This window comes from Aquila chrysaetos, chromosome 18 (assembly GCF_900496995.4).
Source record: "Aquila chrysaetos chrysaetos chromosome 18, bAquChr1.4, whole genome shotgun sequence".
Lineage (NCBI taxonomy): Eukaryota > Metazoa > Chordata > Aves > Accipitriformes > Accipitridae > Aquila > Aquila chrysaetos.
In genome coordinates, this window is record NC_044021.1 from 25,815,302 (window position 1) to 25,838,672 (window position 23,371).

At 39.6% G+C, this 23,371-nt stretch overlaps 1 protein-coding gene across 3 annotated transcripts in view; it reads right to left on the reverse strand.

The window, feature by feature from the left end:
* Window positions 1–23,371, reverse strand: part of RECK (reversion inducing cysteine rich protein with kazal motifs) — a 63,973-nt gene that overhangs the window by 32,675 nt on the left and 7,927 nt on the right. For 2 of the 3 annotated variants that reach the window (XM_030041597.2, XM_030041598.2), the window contains exons 3-6: window positions 19,641–19,715; window positions 16,163–16,199; window positions 7,486–7,571; window positions 5,074–5,121 (exon numbers count right to left, since the gene is read on the reverse strand). In XM_030041597.2, coding sequence (XP_029897457.1) covers window positions 5,074–5,121; window positions 7,486–7,571; window positions 16,163–16,199; window positions 19,641–19,715 — 246 coding nt within the window. Of the gene's footprint in view, window positions 1–4,013; window positions 4,056–5,073; window positions 5,122–7,485; window positions 7,572–16,162; window positions 16,200–19,640; window positions 19,716–23,371 lie in introns of all 3 variants that reach the window. The other variant, XM_030041599.2, reaches the window with a different exon arrangement.

The following is a 23,371-nucleotide window of genomic DNA, read 5'->3' on the forward strand; positions in this document are numbered from 1 at the left end:
AAGTAAAGCTGGTAACAGCATTAGACAGTCAGTCTGATTTGAATTACTAACCATAACTTCATTACAGAACACAGGGTTAATGCCCATCTCTAGTAAAGTAGCACTCATTTAAGAAATCAGCAGCTTTTCTGCCCATTCAAGCTTCATTCTGAATCTGCTAGTGAGCTGGCAGAAGAGAAAGACAGAGAAAACAAAGCAAAAGATAAAACAGAGATATAGGTAAAGGAAAAACAAAATAAAAAAACCCCACAAAAACCCAAAACAGCGGAAAAGGATGTTCTCTTTAAAGGAAGAACTAAGACATCAAGATCTGGGAAAATGAGGATAAAAAGGCAATACTGTGTACACACACGAAGTCTGATACTCCATTTTCAACTTGTGAATAAAATATTAAGTGAACAAAAATGGCAATATTGAAATTTATAAAAAACAAACATAATGATTTGTTTTACTTGTGCATTAATCTCATCTTTCAGACTTCTCTTTTTTTAAAACCGAATGTTGCTGAAACTGGTAATTAAAGCCATTGAGACTACAAGCAGAAGGAATGGAAAGTGGCAGGCAGACACAGGCAACACAGCCGCGTATGCCTTAAAGAAAACAGTCTCAAAGACCTTTTGGTGTTATGGAAATTGAAAAAGGCAATTGAAGTTTATCCAGCAGAGAACATTGTCCCATCTTCCTCACCAGAAGCTCCTTGAAGAAAGATTTTAGCCAGTACTGCAGGACCTAACTGGTTTCGCTCTTTTTGGAGCTCATCAGCTGCAGGTAACGGCTCAAAAACCAAAATGCATGCACACAAACACAAATACAGCAGAACATTTTGCTAAAGGAAGAAGACTTCTGTATTGTAAGGCATGCTTTTATATTATAAGCGCATTTTTTCTAAACAGCTGCCTCTTGTGTCTTGAATGAAAAGCAACAGCGAAGGTGTTCCTTAATACCAGAAATCAAGAGTATTTTACTAAAAGTCAAAGATTTTTTTCCTCCCTAAAAATTATCATGTTATCTATATTTACTAACTCTGGCAGAAAAATAAGTTTAGTACTGTTGTCCTGGGCAACCTAACCATGTTAAATATTTGAATATGGATCCTATCCAATTAAGGCCATCTTAATTTAGAAGTATTACCTACAGTTAACAAATGCACTAGGAAACAAAATGCTTCACTCTATGAGAACAGCAATGAAAGTCCTGTTAATCTCTCCTTGACTTCATTTAATCTTTGAATTTATCAACAGAAGATAAAGTCAGAAGGTAATGTACTAAGGTTTAGTGGAGTCAGCTGAAGTTTCAATGATGGTGCACATCTGTTAAGAACTTTAAAAACCTGCAGTAATTAAACACGTAAGGCCAAGATTTTCCTCAATTATGTAAACCAGTAAAGAAGTGAGAACACTTGCACAGTAAGGTAGAACAAAATGACTGGAATTTGTATTTTGGCAAGACCATTGAGTGTTTTATCAACCTTCTTTGAACAGTAGAGAACAGAGACAAAAAGAACCAGCAGATATGATGACAATAATATTGGCTACAATGTGTAGTATATGATCAGAGTCCACCCTGAATTCCTTACGTAGTACTTCCAGAGGTCACACACAGCCATGTGCCTTAGCAGTTCATCAAAACTGTTTTGGAACCTTTTCCTAACTGATGTCCTAAACAGTTCCTTGAGTTATAATCTATTGTCTCTGAGTAAACAGCACAAACAATTAGATAAAAACTGCTGACTGCATTTGTCAGAAGGGGTAATTGGTAGCCAGCATTCACTAAAACCTCAGGATAAAACAGGATCATATGACCCTAGAAGATACAACAACCCAATACTGTAGCACAGTGAATACTTTTCTGAATCCCTACTACAGCACTTGAAGCTGCAGGCACTGCATTTGAAGTTTCTGTATATAAAAACTGTACGAAAACAAAGTCAGATTAAACTAAACAGTGCTCAAATCTGAGAGCAAAAATACCTTTAACAGTCCAGGAATATCAGAAGTGCTTACTATGTGTCAGAAACAGTTTTAAGAGCAGAAGCTAAATAATGGGCAACATTTCCAATTAGATTTCGACCGCATGCAGATGTTAATAGTGCTCAGCTGCAGCAAAGCTCTCATAATGCCAATTAACTAGAGAAGTTTGAATTTCGTATTTAGTACACATGAAATAAGAACTGGAGTTCTTAATGGGCAGAGAGGTGAACTCACAGTATGCAGTGTAGAGACTCAAGAACTGCAATCTAATGGAAATTTTCTTGTTCCTTTGACTATTACCTACCTTCTTTTTAGAGGAAGATGAACAGGATAGCAGAAAGCTGGAAGAAAGCAGTGAAAGATAGAGAGTTGAGACACATAGAACTAGAGAAAAAAAATGAAGATGACAAAATGAGTATCTGAGAAGCAGAAGATGGAAAAAAGGACTAGCAGAATACAATCTTTCAGAAGAAGGCAAATAAAGTACATTTCAGTAACACTCAAAAATATTCAGCAAGTTGCGTTAAATTTTTTAATTTCTGTATGCAGCGCTACTTGAAAATGAAAAATGTTTAATAGGCCATGTAATCTCCAATGCACTGATCAAAAAATTAATAGTTTATTACAACATGATTCATTTCTAAAATGTGTAAAGTCTCCAAATTAGAAGAATCACAAGCTCCATAAATATTTACAGTAAAAGTCATCCAGAAACATACAATCAGCAGAAAAAGCATCTTCAATTAATCTTACAAAAGCTGGCACATCAATGCTAAAGTGATTCTGCTACTGCACAACCTAAGACTGCTTTGCAACTTCAAACTTTGTGACACCTACTGCTTGGAGTTTGGTTTTTTTTTTTTTCACTGCTCTGAACCCTATGCCCTACCCTTGAAGGCTTACCTCATTCTTCATGCTCACTAGCTTAGTGGGAAGCTGTGGTAACTCATGAAGTTGCTTCCCTAATCTCAAAAGACTACAGAAAAGTACTATGCACAGTTCAGTCAACTATTGTAAGAAGTTTGTGAAAATCCTCTGGGAAATCCTTACAAGAGTATATAAGTAAGCTATTAAAGTTGGTAAGCTATGAGAGTGTTTGCAAAAAGGGAATTATACTTTTATATTCTTATTTCACCCAGTGTTTACTTACATGTCATGTACTTATATATTCAATACTTCAGTAACAGACTTGAGAGCTGATGAACAAGCAATATGATCTTTATTGTAAACTAATTCTTAAATTGGATCCTCATTTTTAGTGAATGAAGTATGAATTCTTAAACACAAAGGCAAACACAGTATGGACAACATTGCATTTATGTGACTCACAGGCTGTTTCTGATGTTACCTCTTTCAGTTTTAACTAGTCACTCCCTTCCCAGTTGCTCAGCTTCTTCCCCAGCCAACCCAACTGAGTACAAAGTATGGTACTGGTCACAGACACAGAAGCTACTCACAGAGTACAGAGGGAGCAGGACACATTCACCAAGGCACCAAGAATTTTTTTTTTTTTTTTAAAAAGGAGAAAGAATGACTAGGGTGTGAAAAACTGCAGGTTCCCTCCAGAAGTAGTTTTTGGAATCTCCTATCAGGCAAAACTTCCTTTAAATTTATATAACCGAGGGGTCTCTTGAGAGCATTGCAAGTACTATTTTTCATGAGTACCTATAAGCCTAGATACGTAGGAAAACCCATTGTCACACAAAATTCTGTAGTAACTGAAGATCTACCACGTCAGATACTTAATTTCTGTCCCTAACACAGTATCTGTATCTACTACTCCTAATGCTCATTAAAAAAGGTCTTTTTCCTTCTTCACCAACCAGAATGATTCCTTCTTCCATAATTTTTCTCCTTCTGCTTCTCTTTGTGTTGCACAGATAGAAAGAGTTAAGGTTTTCTGTACAATAACAGGAAGATCACTCTTGAATAAGACTAAGGTACCCACTTTCCAAAATTCCAGATAAAAACTGGAAAAAGAAGAACTAGGAAAAGTAAATAAGATGACTATCACCATTTTGTAGTCATTCTTTAATCTCTTACCTTTCCTCTCCCGTTCTCCTTCAACCCATATTGGCCAACCTCCTACAGCAATGCAGAAATCCAGAAAAAAAGAAGGAAACAGACCAGCATAACAGAGGAGAAGCTTACAGATGTTGACAGTATAGCATATCATAGCACGAGAGGAGACAGAACTACTTACAATGAAAATTCATTTTTACGAGAACAAGCTATGGTAACTTCAACAGTGAAGAGTCTAGGAAAATACTCTGTAGATTATAAAAGGACCAAAGGGGGGGGTGAGGAATTTAACGTTTCCTGGAAAAACAGGAAACCTGCTTTACTTCTGCCCAAATCAAGAGAACAGAGAATGTCTGATATCCTGAACTGCTGATTATGAGCAGAATTTATGCAGGACTACCTAATTCAGGGCAGGAAGAAATGAGATGAAAGGGGCGAGGAGGAATCTGGCTTTTAATTAAGAAACAGGTTGAAAGAAAAGAAGTCCTAGCAGACCAGCATTTCTACAAACTGTGTTAAAAAGAACACAGGTAAAGGCAGATTTCTGAAAATATCCTGATGATTAATTTTAAAAGCAGAACAGTAAAAATAATTGCAAACACTTATATTTTCACTGATGTTACAAAAAATTATTCACTTGAAATGATTTACATTAGGATAGGATACTTAAAAGGTTATTCTCTCCTGAGTTTATTTCTTTAGGTCACTTTTAAGCTGACTCTCCCACTATAGAAGCTGAAATGTTTCTGACCGAATGAATGCTCACAATGAATGCCGACTTTCATCAAAAATTCTATGAAACAAAAACTTTTGGAATCCATGTCTCCATTTTGAAAGTTGCATCTTTTTCATTCAAATTAAGATATATGCAAGTCTGAAAAAAGGCAAGACGTTTTTACAGAAAACGATTATACTTCTACAGAAACTGTAGAGAGAGGTAATTTACATTTGGATGAAAATGGGTATATCCAGAAATACAACTGTAAGACGACTGGACTTCCCTCTTCTACAGGATACTTTTTACAGAATTTATAAAACAGTTGATTTTTAGTAAGATATATCCAGACACATATACACATACCTCATATTCCTTCCTGCAGACCTTTAAAACATCATTCTTTGCAGAAGCCTGAAAGACAGATAAATTTATCCATTTGTAGTAGAAAAAAATAAAAATCATGTTGCAAAATAAAGATGATTCGACCTTTACATTAACTGTGTTAACCATGGATTCATGATCTATTTAAATGTTCCTTTTTAAGAACCTAAAGAATCCATGTAAAACTTTAAGAAAAAAAGCAGAAACCATGACTGTCAATACTATGTTTGATTAAAACCCAAACCCTCATATTTCTGCACGAAGTTAGTTGATACCAGAAGCACACAAAGCAACTTCGTTTTTGTGAAAGGTTTATCAGATAGAGCAGAACACAGGAAACATTTAGGAAATGGAAGAACTTGAGCATAAAAATCTCTCCATTTTGCATGCTCAGTACCACTTATGTGCCTCTTTCCCGTCTCCTCCCTCTTTTATGTACAGCCTACAGTTCCTATTGTCAAACTGAGTTGCAGAAATCCTCCCTTCAAACTGCAGATTAGTTTCTTCTGTAGAGTACCTCTTGCTCATTTTTCATATGACAGGTATTAAAAATTATTACTACTACTACTATTAGTTATTTCCCCCTCCAGTAATTTAAAATACCAGGATAAAGTCTGACCTTGGACTTTATCATATATGATAAATATGGACTATCATATTTCCTTCTTCAAAATGCCTCCAAAACCCCATCAACTTTCACGAATCAAAATTAAAATCCAAGTATCTCCCATTATCCCTAATGTTTGGCAAATATCTGTATTTTAGTTTAAGTGAAAATCAACCAGAGTCAGCTAAAGTACAAAATATGGCCAAGATTCTGGGACAGCAGAGTCTGCAAACAATACAGCATCTGACTGAGAATAATGAGAAATGATATAACAATCGTAAGATTAAATTAACAGAATTTCATAGGACACTGCAATAACCAGAAGTGTTTTTATCAGGTCTGGAAAACACTTCAACATTAGGATAAATTAGAAAACTTTTCTAAGAAATGCATCCGGGAACAGATACATGTATCTTCTTTTTCAGAAGATCAAAAGTACCCAGATTGTTTACTCACTCGTCATCTCTTTCCCACACTATTCAGTTTGTGTACTCACTGGTCATCTCTTGTAAAGTTGTTTAAACTATATGCTTTTGGGTGAAGGTAGCATCTTTTTTTTTTGCATGACAACAATTTGCAGTAGGCTGCTGGTCCAAGATTAAGATTACACAGGTAATATGCAAGACACTACACTGAATATTAAGTACACCTGTGCTCCAGAACTGAGTTACAAGGATGACAATACATAATTATATTTGAAGATTTTTTTTTAAGGTCAGAAGCATATATTCGGGGCGGGGGGGGGGGGGGGATCACAAAATGCTTCACAGATTTTTAATAAAAAGGTCATAGCTAAATTTATGTATTATGCTTAACATTGTCACTTGACAAAAACAGTGATACAGTAATACCAGAACCAACTTTCTTCCATCTGATGAACAAAAACTTCTTTGAAGAGGCACAAAAACTTGGGGCTGTAACCACAACATTGCATCACTAAACATTACACTACAAAAAAAGAGAGCTTAGAAACAGCCACACATTGCCTTCTACTCAGCATTATTTTAAAATGACAACTTTCATGTAGAGATTGTGACAAAAAAATTCAAGAAACTAAGTTTAGCATAAGCAAAGAGAGCTTCAGAATCTTTATGCATTCAGTCAATAAATTACTATGACAATAAATTACTATGAAGTAACAAACTAGAGCACATCAGCAATAATCACACACCTACTGTATGCAAAGCAAAACTAAGTGGATTAGCTCCATTTCCCAAGTGCAGTGGTGCTAGGACATGCCTGCAGCCAGCTCACCGGCTCTCACACCAGAACTTCTGTTGTGTCAAAGTTATAAACATGGTTAGATTTCATCTTAACTGTGTCTTCATTACTGAGCAATTAAATGTGGCATCAGAATGTACAAAAAAGGCACAGCCTAAGGTCTTAAAATTTCTTCTTCAGGCTCATCAAGTCATTGCAAGCAGCCTAGTCTTACTGCACAGTTAAAAATACATACCCCCCCAAAATCCCCCCCCCGCCGAACCCACCACTTTTTTTTAAACTAGGTTTTCATCTCAGTAGACTTGAACTTGTACTTTTTTACTGAAAATTCACTTTAAAAACGTAAATTATATGTTTTGGTTTTTGGAATTTGGTTGCTGGCATTTATGACTACTTCCTGGGAAGTATCTAGTCATATTTTGCAATTTTAAAAAGCGTTTATGTGATAATTTAATTTTGATGTAAAAAAATGCATTAAACCTGAAGTTCATAAGAAGTAATACATAAATGAATTCAACATGGTGCCACCTGACATTAACCACAGAAAAACAATTAGAAAGCCTTACCTGTTTACATGCTTGCCGACATTCCACAGCAATAGCTAGCTCACAGCAACCTAAACCAACCCACCCGTCAGACTTCTTCAAAACTCCTTTGAAAATAAGATGACAGCACATATTACAAGTAGAAAGAGAAACCTTGCCATCATTTTCCCTTCCCTCCCCATGAGTCAGTTACTTTCCAAATTTGATAATCCTGTTCTCATTAAAAAAAAAAAAAAAAAAAAATCAAAAACCTCATTAAAATTAACACTGCTGTCTCCTACAGACACACCCTCCTGTTGGTTTCAATAGCATATTTTTCTACCAACTTTGTCAACACAGAGTATGTTTCTTACTTCAAACTTCCTGTACTGGTTTTGGCTGGGATAGAGTTAATTTTCTTTCTAGTATCTGGTATAGTGTTATGTTTGGGGTTCAGTATGAGAAGAATGTTGATAACACACTGATGTTTTCAGTGGTTGCTAAGTAGTGTTTATACCAAGTCAAGGATTTTTCAGCTTCTCATGCCCAGCCAGCAAGAAGGCTGGAGGGGCACAAGAAGCTGGGAGGGGATGCAGCTGGGACAGCTGACCCAAACTGGCCAGAGGAATATTCCAGACCATGGGACGTCTTGCTCAGCATATAAACCCGGGGGAAGAAGGAAGGGGGGGACATTCAGAGTGATGGTGTTTGTCTTCCCAAGTCACTGTTAGGTGTGATGGAGCCCTGCTGTCCTGGAGGTGGCTGAACACCTGCCTGCCCATGGGAAGTGGGGAATGAATTCCTTGTTTTGCTTTGCCTGTACACGCAGCTTTTGCTTTCCCTATTAAACCGTCTTTATCTCAGCCCACAAGTTTTCTCACTTTTACTTTTCCGATTCTCTCCCCCATCACGCCAGGGGAAGAATGAGCGAGCGGCTGTGTGAGGCTTAGCTGCTTACAGGGGTTAAACCACAACACTTCCTCTGTAGTTTATCCCCTCCAACAACATGGTTTCATAGCCAGAATTATCTTCAATAAAAGTTTCCCATCTCCTTGTCTCTCTTTTTCCATTTATTTCACTATTATCCTAATTTCTTACTATAAAGCTAATAGAAAAGTAAATTGCTGCCACAAGTTGTTTCATCCTCTTAATCTATTCACAAGTACAGATCTTCTGGTGTTTTCAAGACATCAGAAATCAAATAAAAGATGAATGCATTCCTTATTTATTTCTCATGTAACTTTAAAGACACAAATAATTAAAGGAAAGGTTTAACCTATGCAGCTGCCCAGCAGCTGTGGCAAATTTGTTACACTCTCTTTTCTTAGGGTGGGGAGTGGAATTATTTAGCTCAAATGAACCACTCATTTTTGTTATGAGTATTTTAAAAATAAAGCAGTATTTTAGGACATGCAAAAATCATATCCTTCATGTAGAAATATGAAGTATGAAGTAAAAGAATCAACCACTTAATTTAAAAAAATGCCCTTAAGCCTAGTAGAAATGTCTATTCAGAAAAGTCACATGGGTTGTCCAGCTTTAAAAAAAGGGAAGTGAAAAGCTAGGAGTGAGACCAGTGAGCTTAAATTCAAATGCTAAGAAAAATACTGGGAAAACAGTAATTAAAAAATCATTGCAGTCAATGGAAAACAATCACCAGTAAGTATTTATCATGAACAAAACTGCCTTTAAAATACACTTTGTTTGCTTTACAAACACAGGTTGCATAGAAAGTCTTACCAGTATCGGTCTTTCATGACATTCTGATGGGCAAATTAAGAAAACACACTAATAGTAAATTTATAAAGGAGGAGCAAAATCTTTAGCTAAATTAACATATTTCCCCAGCAAATTAAAATATTAATTACATTTATTAAAATGCAAATTGAAACCTTAATGCTCGACACAAATAAGGTAGCAGGATTGCATAGCAGATGGAGGGAGCAGAGAGGCAAAGGTGAAGAACAGCTTTTGGTTACAGCCTGCATTTTGTCAGTCTGAAGTGGCTGTGTACCACCTGAACAGTCCAGACCTTCTGGAAGCACTGTAGGCCAGTGATTTACCGGTCTTTTTGGAGACTGTCCAAATCCTCTTTACTTCTATGCAGAGCATTGTCTCACCATTCCAATTCAAACTAGTTCAAAGCATCTGTGAAGGCCACAAACACCTGCTAATTCACCTCACCTTCCACTTCCATAATCGGGGTATGGAATTAGTTTTTCGGAAACTGAGCATCTTTTTGAAAGTGTTAAAGAGATGGCTGTTGTGCACACATCAGTAGTAGTTTGTAATCAACATTCAAAAATTCAGAATTTCATGCATTGTTTTAAACTAATTCCAAAAGTAAATGCATGTCTACATGGAAGTCATGCACATATGTTTAACAACATATGTACAGTTAATTGCCAAATCAACTAATCACTATGTTTCTATTTTAAGCCTAAAATAACATTGCAGTTGTTTCTGCATAACTTTCATATGTGGAGCTATACACAGAACTCCTTTCAATCAAAACAGTAATATTTGGTAGAATGTTTATTAGTAGGACTGATATTGTAAGGTATAAGCAATCTTAAAAACATAAAAGAAATACCATGTGCAATATGAAAACAAGACTTCCAGAAGTCTCTGCTGCAATAACCAGCTATATCCAGAAGAAACGCATGATAAAAACAGCTGTGCAGCTTTAGGGGCAATGTCACCATTGAAGAGTCACCAGTGAATCACCACTGAATAATCAAGCATCCATATTTTGTGCACTACAGAGTGTGTGGCTTTCAGACATACTTCTACTGAAACTAAATGGTGCTAAAAGAATGAAGCAAGCTACAAATACATGCCAAATTAATAACGCTGATAAGTTTCAGCCATAGTTAGTATTTTCTTGGCAAGTGGCCCTCTCCCCAGGATGTTTACGAGTAGCAGACAAGCTTGCGGAGAAAAAAATTGATGTCCCATCTTCAAAAAACACTGAACTGCAATTTTAATACAGCAGCTTAAAAATTAATTTTGTAGTCAAGGTAATTAAAATGCATGTATTTCTAGATGAATATATACCTTCAGTGCACAATTAATTGACTAAAGTCCATGGTTCTGATTATTCACCAAATTAACCGATTCAAGTACAATACAGATCCTTGAACTATAAAAGATCATCTAGTTGCATAACACAGGCTCTTGTCCTACATCTCCTCCAAAAGTTTCCAGAAGCCACATCACATTATTGAGATGACTTACAACACACACACGTTTTTCTTCCTTATTATAAACATTTTACTGCAGTCTCCACAAGAGTATTGAAGTCAGAAACAAAGGTAAAAAGCTGCATAAACATGAAAAATTAGAATGTCATCTCTGATACATTTATTTTGTGATGAGAGAAACATTCTACATTCTGAAAATATCTAAGAAATGCTGGATCACCATGATACCAAGGAAACTGAGGAGAAAAAAAAAAAGGAAGATGGAAAAAAAAGAAAATTAATTAGGCTTTCATGTTCAATTGTTGCATGTGTCAAGAAGGGTGCAAGAAAGCCCAAGTCAGAATTTTTTTGTCTCTTTGAAGTCTTCTACAGTTTGCTTAAAGAAAATGATAAGGCTTAAAAAAATCAGAACACAGTTTATCATGTAGAATTTTAGGTTGCTGGGTTTGCTCTCCTCTCCCTCCCCCTCTCCAGCTGGCGATCCCTCGATCATCTTTTGTAAGCAGTTTCTTTAACAGCATCATGTGTGTATGGTCATAAAGAAACATAATTTCCCAGACAAGTCCCCCAAAATAATCCATGTTCTGTAGGCCTACTGGATTTAATAAATAAACATTGACAAACTAATGATACTTGCTTTCAGAAAACATGGAAAAATAATTTTCTTTCAGAGAATACTTACATTCCTGAATACCTAGTCTTAAGTATTTAAGGCTTACAACACTGTCTTGGCAAGGACAATAAAACATGACTTACAGCGTTGTTTTGTGAGGATGAGCCATAAAAGAAAGTTAATAGAAGACCATTATGATGGGTTTAAAGAAGTGGAAACAAATGTGAAAGAAAATGGTAGCTCAAGTGGTAGCTGTGAGAATATTAATATTTTAAGGTAACTATCATAATGAAGTTACTGGTAAATCAAACAATTTCAAAATTTTAACACAGATCATTAATATCAAGTTGCAGTGGGGAAGGAATGGGACAGGAGAAAACACAAACTATAATGAAAATACACAAAGGACATATCAAGCAGCAAATTATAAGGCAGAGTCCCAAATTACTTAGCATATATGTTGTGTTATGACAGGATACCATTGAAACCCATATGCAAAGCAGGTTTCCACCTGCATTCTTAACTAAACTGCCAGGCATGTCATACAGCTGTTAAGAAAGAAAATAACTACCAAAGTCATCTGTTTATCCAGTCAATATTCTGCAATTGTCCATGACAACACCGATGTTGGGAGGGCTGTATACAGTTTCGTGTGTGTGTGTGTGTGTGTGTGAAAACACTTTGTGGATCCTGTATTAAGAAAAAATCAGAGATGCTGATCCAATCAAAACTCAGTTTGTGGCCTCATTCTAAACTCTGTTATGAAATACTTTCTGTACTGAGGGCAGCTGAAGGGGAGAAAAACCAGAAAGAAAACCACAGAATCACTGAGGTTGGAAGGAACCTCTGGAGATTGTTTAGTCCAACCTCCCTGCTCAAAGCAAGGTCAGCTAGAGCAGACTGCCCAGGACCATGCCCAATAAGGTTACCTCCACAGATGGAGACTCCAAAACCTCTCTGAGTAACCTTTTCCACTGTTCAATCATCCTTAACAATAAAAAAGTTTTTTCCTATATTTAAATGGAAGTTACCATTATTCAGTCTGTGTTCAGTGCCTCTTGTCCTGCCACTGCGAAGAGTATGGTTCCACCTTCTTTACCTCCCTCAGATTTCTCTTCTTGACAACAGTAACCAATCCCAGCTCTCTCAGCTTGTCCTCACATATGTTCCAGTCCCTTAATCATCTTAAAATGGCTCTTTGCTGGGCTTGCTCCAGTGTGTTCATATCTTTCTTGTACCGAGATGCCCAGAACTGGACGCAGTATCCCTGATGTGGTCTCATCAATGCTGAGTAGAGGGGAAGGATCACCTCCCTTAATCTTCTGGCAACATTCTCCCTAATGCAGCCTGGGTGCTGTTGACCTTCTTTGCTGCAAGGGCACATTGCTGAATTGTATTCCACTTGCTGTCCACCAGGATCCTGAGGTATGTTTCTACAAAGCTGCTTTCCAGCTGGTCAGCCTTCTGTGTGCTGTGGAGCCTGGGGCTTTCACCAGGTGCAGGACTTTGCATTTCCTTTTCTGGAACTTCATGAGGTTCCTGTCTGCCTATTTCTCTGGCTTGTCAACATCCCTCTGAATGGCAGCACAACTACCTGGTCTAGCAACCTCTCCTCCCAGTTTTATATCATCTGCAAATACACTGAGGGTGCACTCTGTCCCATCATTAATGAAGATGTTAAATAGGACTAGACCCAGCATCAACCCCTGGGATACTGGCCTCTAGCTGGACTCTGTGCCACTGATCACAAACCTTTGAGCCCAGCACTTCAGCCAGTTTTCAATTCACCTCCACTGTCCACTTATCCAGCCCACGCTTCATCAGTTTGTCTACAAGGATGTTACAAAAAACAGTGCTGAAGGCCTTACTAGAGTTGAGATAGACAACATCCACTACTCTCCCCTCATCTAACAAGACAGTCACCTCATCATAGAGGGTTATCAGGTTGGTTAAGTATGATTTCTCCTTCATAAATCCATGCTGACTATAACCAATCACTCTCTTGCCCTTTATGTGTTTGGAAATGGTTCGCAGGAGCTTTCCCGGGGTTTGAGGTGAGACTGACCAGCCCGTAGTTCCCCAGGTCCTCCTTGCCCTTTCTACAGGCAGGAGTGAGATTCGCTTTCTTCCAGTCCTCATCATCCTCTCTCAATAGCCATGACCTTTCAAAGATTATTGAGAGTAACCTTGCAATGACATTAGTCAACTCCCTCAGCACTTGTAAGGGTATCCATCAGATCCCACAGACTTATGTTCAATTTGCTTAAATATTACCCAACCTGATCATCCTCCATCAAGTGCAAGCCTTCCTTGCTCTGGACTTTACCACTGATCTCAGGGATGTGGCATTCCTGAAGGCTCATCTTACCAGTAAAGACTGAGGCAAAGGCAGCCATGGCCTTTTTAGTGTCATTTGTCACCAGGTTTCCTGCCCCATTCAGCAGCAAGCCCTCATTTTCCCTGGTTTTCCTTTTGCTGCTGATGTAGTTAAAGAAACAGGGTAGCTTTCTGGCTGTCCTTCACATACCTCACCAGGATTAACTCCAGATAGGCTCTGGCTTTTCTAACTGGAGCTTGGATAAGGTGATCGTTGAACATCAACCAGCTCTCTTGGACCCCTCTTCTCTCCAGGGCCGTATCCTATGGGATTCTTCTAAGTAGATTGCCTGTGCTCTCCTGTGTTCTCTTCAAAAGGTACCAGAGTAATTATAGTTGCTCATGAGCATCACGGCCTGTGAACATGAGACTTCTTCCAGTTTGTTTTGGGTTTGTGTGGCAGGGTTTTGGTAGCAGGGGAGGGGGCTGCAGGGCTGGCTCCTGTGAGGAGCTGCTTGAAGCTTCCCCGGCTCCGAGTCGGACCCACCACTGGCCAAGGCTGAGTCCCTCAACGACGGCGGTTGCGCCTCTGGGAGAGCAGATTTCAGAAGGGAAAAAAAAAACAAAGAAAACCCACCTGCTGGGAAACCTGCCACGGAGAGAGGAGTGGGATGTGAGAGGAACCCCTCTGCGGATACCGAGGTCAGGGAAGGAGGAGGAGCGGGGGAGGACGCGGTGAGGCGGCAGGCTGTCCCCCCCAGCCCGTGGAGGGGAGCGGGGGAGCGGAGGCCGCCCAAAATGGCCGGGACTCCAGGGGAAAGCCTGCGCTGACTACTTTTTCCTGATCAGGCAGTCTGTAGCTGACACCCACAACATCACCCATATTGGGCTGCTCACTAATATGTTGATATGCCCATACTATGCCACTCATATGCCCATGTGCTGTTCTCATCTGGCTCATCATCCATCCCCAGGCAGAGCTCCATGCATGGCAGTTACACTCTCACATAAAGGGCAGCTCCCCCTCCTCACCTTCCTGGCCTGTCCATCACAGCACTCCTGCTCTGGGAGCCTTCCTCCTATGTCTCTGTGACCCCAATAAAATCATAGCCCTGTAACCGCGCACAGACTTCTAACTCCGCCTGTTTGCTCCCCACGCTGCGTGTGCTGGTGTACAGGCACCTCACAGAGGCGCTCAGTTCTACTGATAACCCAGAAAGGGAATACCAGCTTCCCCTATAATGCTGTCTCATATACACACCATTAATTTACAAAATCCTACAGTTCTCACTGGAGAATACTTAAAAGAATTTTAGAAGTGGCTCAAGTTAAAGAAGAAGAAAAAAGTAACGTAACTTCACATGCAAGAAGAAGGAAAAGTGACTGGCTTTGTGCAGGTACAAAGTTCAGGATACCCGCTCAGGATACTACAGGAAGATTTAACTTTTATCACACAGGACTAAACTATGGTTTACATCACCATTGAAGAAGTGACATTTTTTCCATAGATCAGAGGATAATAGATTCCTACCACAAAGGCACGGAAGAGGCCTCACACCAGTTTAGAAAGTACAGGAAGACAATTTGGGAGTGGTTCATTAACAAAGACTTCCAATGCTTTTTCACTTGCTTACACAAACCTAACATTCAAAATCCAATATGTATTTCTCACTTCCAGTAAAAGCATTGCCATCCATTTGTATATAGCTACTGAGCTTGTATATAGCTAATGAAGATTAGGTATTGTCTCCAACTAACAATTTATCAGGTTTTAGATGAGACAGAAGCACTGCAACTCCAAAAGATAATATTGGTTAAGTAAAACTAGCAAAATATAAGACAGCAAATCTCTTTGCACGCACTGGAATCAACATTTTGCCTCTGAAGCTGTGTGTGTGTGTGGGGTCATTCTGAGCAGATGCCATAAAACTGTTACAGCCTCCTCTTTCCTCACTACCACTTTTTCAACCATAGCATGCTAATTTCACTCAGTCTTTTAGAAATGACATATGATACAATAGTACTAGTTAAGTTCCAATTTCATCTATTTCTGATCTCTCCTTTTAACATAACAGTCCTGTCTTGTGATTTATGCTTTAACTTTCTAAATCCACCTGTAGCAAGCAGTTTGGTTCTTGATCTGAGCCTCTGCACTTCTTAAATTGTTTGTCTAGTTCTATTTCCCCCGTTACTAACTTTTTTTCCAAATTATACTGCATCTAGAGCAAAGTTGCAATAATCCATGATTTTATAGATCAGGCTAATGCTAAGGTATACTGAAACTAAAAATAATAGAAAACCTTTAAAGGAAAGAAACTTTTGATTATTCTTGGATGTGTCACAGAAGCATGCATGTTTAATCATACAAACATGTTAAGCATTTTCTAACCAGGAAAAGAAGTGTTAAGAAAAATGCACAGGTAACCAGTTTAGACTAAAGGAAACTAGACACTAAATACAGTTTATAATGGAAGCATAATGGAAGTTAAATTATCATGAAATCTATAGGTGCAGGTGGTAGACAACATCAAAAAAATGCCTATGGTGAAAAAGCAACACGATTCAATAGTAAACTAGTACTTCTTACCTGGCAAAGAAGAATTTATACAACCCCACACTTCTCCCTGAAAAGTAAAATGCAATTAAGCAAAAGTAAATCTACAGAGTAAGATTGTTTCTAGCAGACACAAAACAGCATTTTCAGCATTTTTGCCCTGGGTTTTAAATATCCTATTGAAGAATCCTTATGTCTGAAACATCTTTTGAAGAAGTTCTACATTATGTAAGCTGAGTACCACTTGCTTTGACAAGAAGGCTGCCATCTACAGAGTGTGGAATCAATAGCAGCAGTTTTTTTGTAGGTCCAGAACATACTGTGATTACTTGGAATATACTAGCTAGTCAACTTTCTCCACCAGTGTTTAGAGAACTAAGTAGCAACTGTTTAGACATACACACACAAAAGATTTATCTAGGACCAAGACCTGTGGAGAACTTATTGTCCTAGCACTCTTTTCCACTAGCTTACCCCCCCCGCACACCAACAACACGTATAACCGCACACAAAACAAAAGAAAGAGGTTTTAAGGTACTCCAGAGACCAGAGAAATGTAGCTTCAGGGAAAGATAGATACATGGAAGAAAGAGTTGTGTAAGTGAAGTTTACAAACATGGAAAGTTACGATAGGGATCTGTTGGATTCACCCCAACTGCAAAGCACTTCTGGTCCCAAGCACAGGTCCTGCTAAATGACCTAAGTGGCTGGTGGTATTAGGCAGAAGAATTCTGTAAATGTTTCTCTTTTTTTGGCAGAAAAAACCCAAGCAGGTGAAGAGCTTACCAAAGAGTTGCTGTCCCTATCTCATTACTGTTATTACCAAGACTACTAACCAAGCTGACTACGGGGTGTTCTTTACACTGGGGCTAGTATAAAAGAAATGTCAGGTCAGACACTGGTCTGCCACAGGTACTTATGTTACCCACCCAATAAAAGTTACAAATAGCCTGGAAGAAGGAGGTCTAGGCAGCAGAGGAAGAATTCTGTCTAAGGTAAGAATTTTAGTTCAACTGTCAGAAACAACTACATATCGCAGTTACAGTGGGCGCACTTGTGTTAGAAGCCTGAAGAATTAAAAGCTATGGGAGTTGCAATACACCGTATGCTAGACGTTTAACATCCTACAACTGGAGTCTTACAACACTTTGACAATATGATCACAGCATAGTACTTAAAATGACAAGAGTATAGAAAAGCCTTGAAGGATTACATGGATTTTAGTACAATGTTACTGAATTCAGTATTTTTTAAGCAAGCACTAGGAAAACCTTAATTAGATTAAATCAGAGGAAAATTCTGCAGAGAGTAAGAAGGCAAGTGACAAGTCTTAAGGGGTGTATTGGGTTTACGTGGCAAGGTTTTTGAAGAGAGGGGGAGTTGCAGGGGTGGCTTCTCCGAGAAGATGCCAGAAGCTGCCCCCATGTCCAACAGAGCCAGTTCCAGCCAGCTCCAAGATGAACCTGCTGCTAGCCAAGGCTGAGCCCATCAGTGATGTTAGTAGCACCTCTGTGATAACACATTTAAGAAACGGTAAAAACTGCTGTGCAACAGCAACTGGGAGAGAAGAGAGAGAATATGTAAGAGAAACAGCCCTGCAGACCCCCAGGTCAGTGCAGAAGGAGGGGAAGGAGATGCTCCAGGCGCCGGAGCAGAGATTCCCCTGCAGCCCGTGGGGAAGACCACGATGAGGCAGGCTGTCCCCCTGCAGCCTAGGGAGGTCCACGGTGGAGCAGATCTCCACCTGCAGCCCGGGGAGAGAGGACCCCACGCCGGAGCAGGGGGATGCCCGAAGGAGGCTGTGACCCCGTGGGAAGCCCACGCTGGAGCAGGCTCCTGGCAGGACCTGCAGATCTGTGGAGAGGACCCCACGCTGGAGCAGGTTTTCTGGCAGGACTTGTGACCCCGTGGGGGACCCACGCTGGAGCAGTCTGTGCCTGAAGGACTGCAGCCCGTGGAAGGGACCCATGCTGGAGCAGTTCGTGAAGAACTGCAGCCCATGGGAAGGACCCACGCCGGAGAAGTTCATGGAGGACAGTCTCCCATGGGAGGGACCCCATGCTGGAGCAGGGGAAGAGTGAGGAGTCCTCCCCCTGAGGAGGAAGGAGTGGGAGAGACAATGTGTGATGAACTGATCGTAACCCTCATTCCCCATCCCCCTGCACCGCTGGGGGGAAGGAGGTAGGGAAGTCAGGAGTAAAGTTGAGCCCAAGAAGAAGGGAGGGGTGGGGGGAAGGTGTTTCTAGATTTGTTCTTATTTCTCATTATCCTACTCTGTTTAATTGGCAATAAATTAAATTAATTTCCCTGACTTGAGTCTGTTTTGCCTGTGACGGCAATCAGTGAGTGATCTCTCCTTGTCCTTATCTTGACTCGCGAGCCTTTCATTATATTTTCTCTCCCTCTGTCCACTTGAGGAAGGGGGAATGATAGAGTGGCTTTGGTGGGCACCTGGCCTCCAGCCAGGGTCAACCCACCACACGGGGCTTTAAATGAAAGAGTACTGAACATGTTCTTTAAAACAAAACAAAAAGTTTAATCACACTTAAAGAGCAACCCATATTGTCATGCAGTAATTCTGTCATCACAGGAATTAATGACTTTGTAAAGTTGCAATGGATCTGCAATACTTTTGACACACAGGAGGAAAGGATCTATAAGCAAACACACTCTTGCAAAGTTGCTTATAAAATGTCATTCTCAGATTTACTACTCCTACACGTTGCCCATTTGAGCTGAGTATATGTTTTAGGCTAGCTGGAAACATGATTGATACTGTTTAGAAGTAACAAAAATTACAAGAATAATGCAGACCTTTCTGACAGCAAATGTGCTGAGATATTCTAAGTTGCCAAGAGATAAGACTCCAGAATTTACAATCTGAATGATAGTGCTTATCTCTTCGCCAGTTAGAACATCTCTAAAGACAGGGAGCAGACTACATCCTTCATTTTTTTAGTGAGAACTTTTAGGAAACCATAAACTTACTTATCCAATAAAAGCATTACTTCAGTTTGTCAGATATGGCCATAAACCATTCAGAGCAGCTATCAGAGTCTTGTTGCCTTAGCCCAACCAAGACCTTACAGCTTTGTCCCACACACAAGCAGGAACACATAATCTAATTTAAGTCGCTGCCATCAACATCCAAGTGGCAATCACCCAGCACAATTTTTTACAACACAGGTCAGATTTTCATTGCATTTCATAGCTTATACAACCACGACACCTAGCAAAACTGTCAAGTCAAGTCCCATCTCATTGCAAGTAGCATAATATATGAAAAAAAATAAAAATCCTACTTTGAGGATCAGCTCTCATTGTAAGAATTTTTCTAGTCCTCATAACAAGGAAGAGAAGGTTTGAAGACAAACACACATGTTCTACCAGCTCAAAACTCAGTGAGTAAATTAAATACTAGTAATTTTAATACCTTATTTTTGCAAGCAAAACTTTGTTAATATAAGATTAGTTGTTTTGTTTTCTTTAATTAAAAGCTAGCAAGCCTTACCATTGATTCTGGACAATACTCAGGTGCTCGCTGCAGTAAGTGCTTCAAACGGGAATCACTCTTAGAAGACAAAATCTGTTAGAAACAAAACACACCTTAAAACATATAGAATAACTACAGATTGGATACTTTTTTCAACTGATTTAATCATTTTTAGTTTCACTACTATCTACCCTTTGACAACTTTGGCTAACAGTTAATATGTAAACAATGCAAAGTTATGATTTGCTTTTATATATCTATAGATATATAAAATAGATAGTCTTTCAAATACGTTGCACTTTTTATGAAGAAGGAATTTTTGTATTTAGAAGTGAATGAAAATTTCTTCCTCAAACACTCCAATCAAAAAACTTCTATTGAATAGGCAGTGTGAAAAACATAGAGGATTTCTGCCCCACATATCAAAATATTATACAACTCTACTTAATTAACCTTCTGCTACATGTTACATGACCTGAGGTAACTAAACTCCTTCCAAAAAAACCCTGAAACAAATAATTTTTGTGGAACAAAAATGAACAAAACCTGGACTACTTAAAGAGACTATCAAAACTAACATGGGAATGAACACTACCCAGAGCAGAGCAAGATCAAGTTAAGCACCACCTAAGCAAACTGAACATCCAGAAGTTCACGAGAGTGGATGGGATGCAACTGAGGATGTTGAGAAGCTAGCTACTGTCATTGCAAGGCAGCTTTGCTACCATTTTTGAAAGACCATGGCAATTGGATGAGGTTCCTGATGACTGAAAAAAGACAAAAATCATATCCATTAGAAAGGCAAGAAAGATAACCTGGGGAATTACAGGCTGTTCAGCCTAACCTCACCCTACAGGAAGACTGCAGAACAAATCCTCGCAGAAGCCATGCCAGGGCACATGAAGGATAAGAAGATGACTGGGAACAATCAGCATAGGCCTACCAAGGGCAAATTTAGCTTTCTGTAACAAAAAGACTGGTTTAGTAAAAAAGTGAAGAACAGTGTTATGTTGTCTACCTTGACTTTATAAAAGGTTTTTGCATGGTCTCCCACTGATTTTAGAGCCAAACTGGTGAAACATGGATGAGATGAGTGGGCTACAAGGTAGGCGACAAACTGCCTGGACAGTAGGGCTCTAAGATTAGCAGTCAGCATTCAAAGTCTACGTGTTGGCCACTTAGAAGCGGTATCATGTAGGAGTCAAACCAGTATCGTAAATGGCTTTACTAGCGAGCTGGACAATGGGACAGAAAAAATTCTCAGCAGGTACGCAGATGATCCTAAACTGGGAGCTGTCATCAATATACTGGAGGGTGGAGCTGCCACTTGGATGGGTTTCAACAGGCCGTAGCAATGGGCTGACAGGAAACTCAAGCAGTTCAACAAAGGCAAACACAGCATCTTGCAGCTGAAATGGAATAACCCCATGTAACAGTACAGGCTGGGTGCTCGCTGGCTAGAAACCAGCTTTACAGAAAAGGGCGTTGGGTCCTGGTGGGTAAGTTGGACATGGGTCAGCAGTGCACCGATGCAGCACTGAAAGCTAACCGCATACTGCACTTCATTAGCAACAGCACTGCCAGCAGGTTAAAGGAAGATGACTCTTCTATTAGGCACTAATGAGTCCACATCTGTAATACCAAACCCAGTCTTGTGCCACCCCTGCGCAAGGTATGTTATCAATGAACCGCAGAGTCCAGTAGAAGGCCATAAAATATGCTGGACTTCACGACATACCAAGACAGGCCAAGGTGAAAGATTCTGTTCAAACTGAAGAAGGGTTAAGAGGGAGCAGGGGGGATCTAAATTCCTGTCTTGCAGTACCTGAAGATGGGCTATAGAAAAGACAAGTCAGACTGTTCTCAGGGTTGCACAGTGGAAGGATGAGCTGCAAGAGTAACAAGTTGCAGCAAGAGAAATTCTGACTGGATGAAAGGGGGGGAAAAAAAAAAAAAAAAAAATCTTCACCATGACAGTAGTTAAGTGCTGGAACAGATTCCCCAGAGAGGCTGTGGAAAGCCCATCCTTGAGGATATTCAAAACTTGACTAACAAGATCCTGATCAACTTGATTTAATTCTGAAGCTAGCACCTCTCTGAGCAGGAGGTTAGACAAAATGACTCTTCCAACTTATATTATTTTGCACAGCTATACTTGGGAAGAATTCTTACCTTAACTCATTGACTTTCATACACAATTCCGAATCATGTAAATTTATCTTTTTTTCCCCCAGGTGTCTTTCAGACCATTTTGTAGTGTCGTTCATCTCATTTCCTTAGAACAGGAGCAATAATTTCAGTTTATTACAAGATGCCTTTACCTCATCAATCTTTTGGGTGCTGTTTTTGTTGTTGTTTTGTTTTTGTTTTTTAAAGTTTCATGAAGTGTTAACGTAAGTTGAGCTCTCAGCACATTTTAAAATTATCTTCCAGTCCCACATTAATCATGTTTTTAGTTCTTGGTCCTTTAGCAGTCCAATTAAGTAAAACACAAATTAAAACAAGAAACTGGACAACAAAAGGGATGGAAACAGACCTATTAATGTGGGATATGAAACTGGAAATTACAGGAATAACTGAAACATGAGTGCACTTCAGATCTTTCAGAAGGAGAAATACATTACAGTTCTACTGTAAATTTGCAACACAATAAACTCACGGAAAGCAAAACAAGAGAAGGATAGTACTGGTTTCAGAAATAAGAGCAAGAAAGAACTGCAGTAGTATTTGGGGTCCCTGTACAGTCTCTGTTTTTGTGGTATAAAAGTTCCTCCTTATAACCAGCTGGAACTCTCTAGTTTCAATTTATGACTGCTTTCTCTTGTCCTCCCACTAAGTACCACTGTGAAGAGCCTGGCTCTGTCTTCTAAGCAATTTTATTACAGCTATCGGAAGGCTGCTCTGAGGTGCCCCTTCTTTCCCCAGCTAAAGGTAATCCCCACAGCCTCTCCAGAGAGGGCATGTGCTCCAGCCTCCTGATCACCTTGCTGACTCTCTGCGAACTTGTTCCAGTTCACCGATGTCTTCCTTGTAAGAGGGGGGACAAAAGTGGACACAGTATTCTAAATGTGGTCAGCAAGTGCTGACTAAATGGGGAGAATCATTTCTCTAGACCTACTGGCTATGCTCCTGTTAACATAGCCCACGATCCCTTCTTTATTGTTGGGGCACACTGCTGGCTCATGTTCAGCTTGCTGTCTGTATACCAGTACCCCGGGTCCTTTTTCAGCAAATCTGCTCCCTAGGGAATCAATCTCCAATGCTTGTTGCAGGTGATTCTTTCTTCCCAGGTGCAGGACTTTGCATTTGTTCTTGTTGAATTTCATAAAGTTCCTGTTGGCCAATTCTTTCCACCTGTCCAGGTACCTCTGCATGACAGTCCTGCCATTATCAGCTCTTCCTTCCAGCTTGGTATTGCCTGAAAACTCAACAAGAGTGGAATCTGTCACCTCCTCCATGTCATTAATAAAGATGTTAAACAGGACAGGTCCCAGCACAGACCCCTTTGGTATTCCACTTCTTACTAGCCTGCAGGCAGACTAGGATCCACTAACCTCTATCTCTGAGCCTGATTATCCAACCAGTTTTTTACTCATCTAGTTGTCCATCCATCAAAACCATATTATCCTAAAATGGATACAAAAATATTGAGGGAGGCAGTGTTGAAAGTCTTGCTAAAGTCAACACAAATGACATCTACTCCTTTCTCCTCATCCAGAAATCCAGACTTATTATCAAAGGCAATCAGG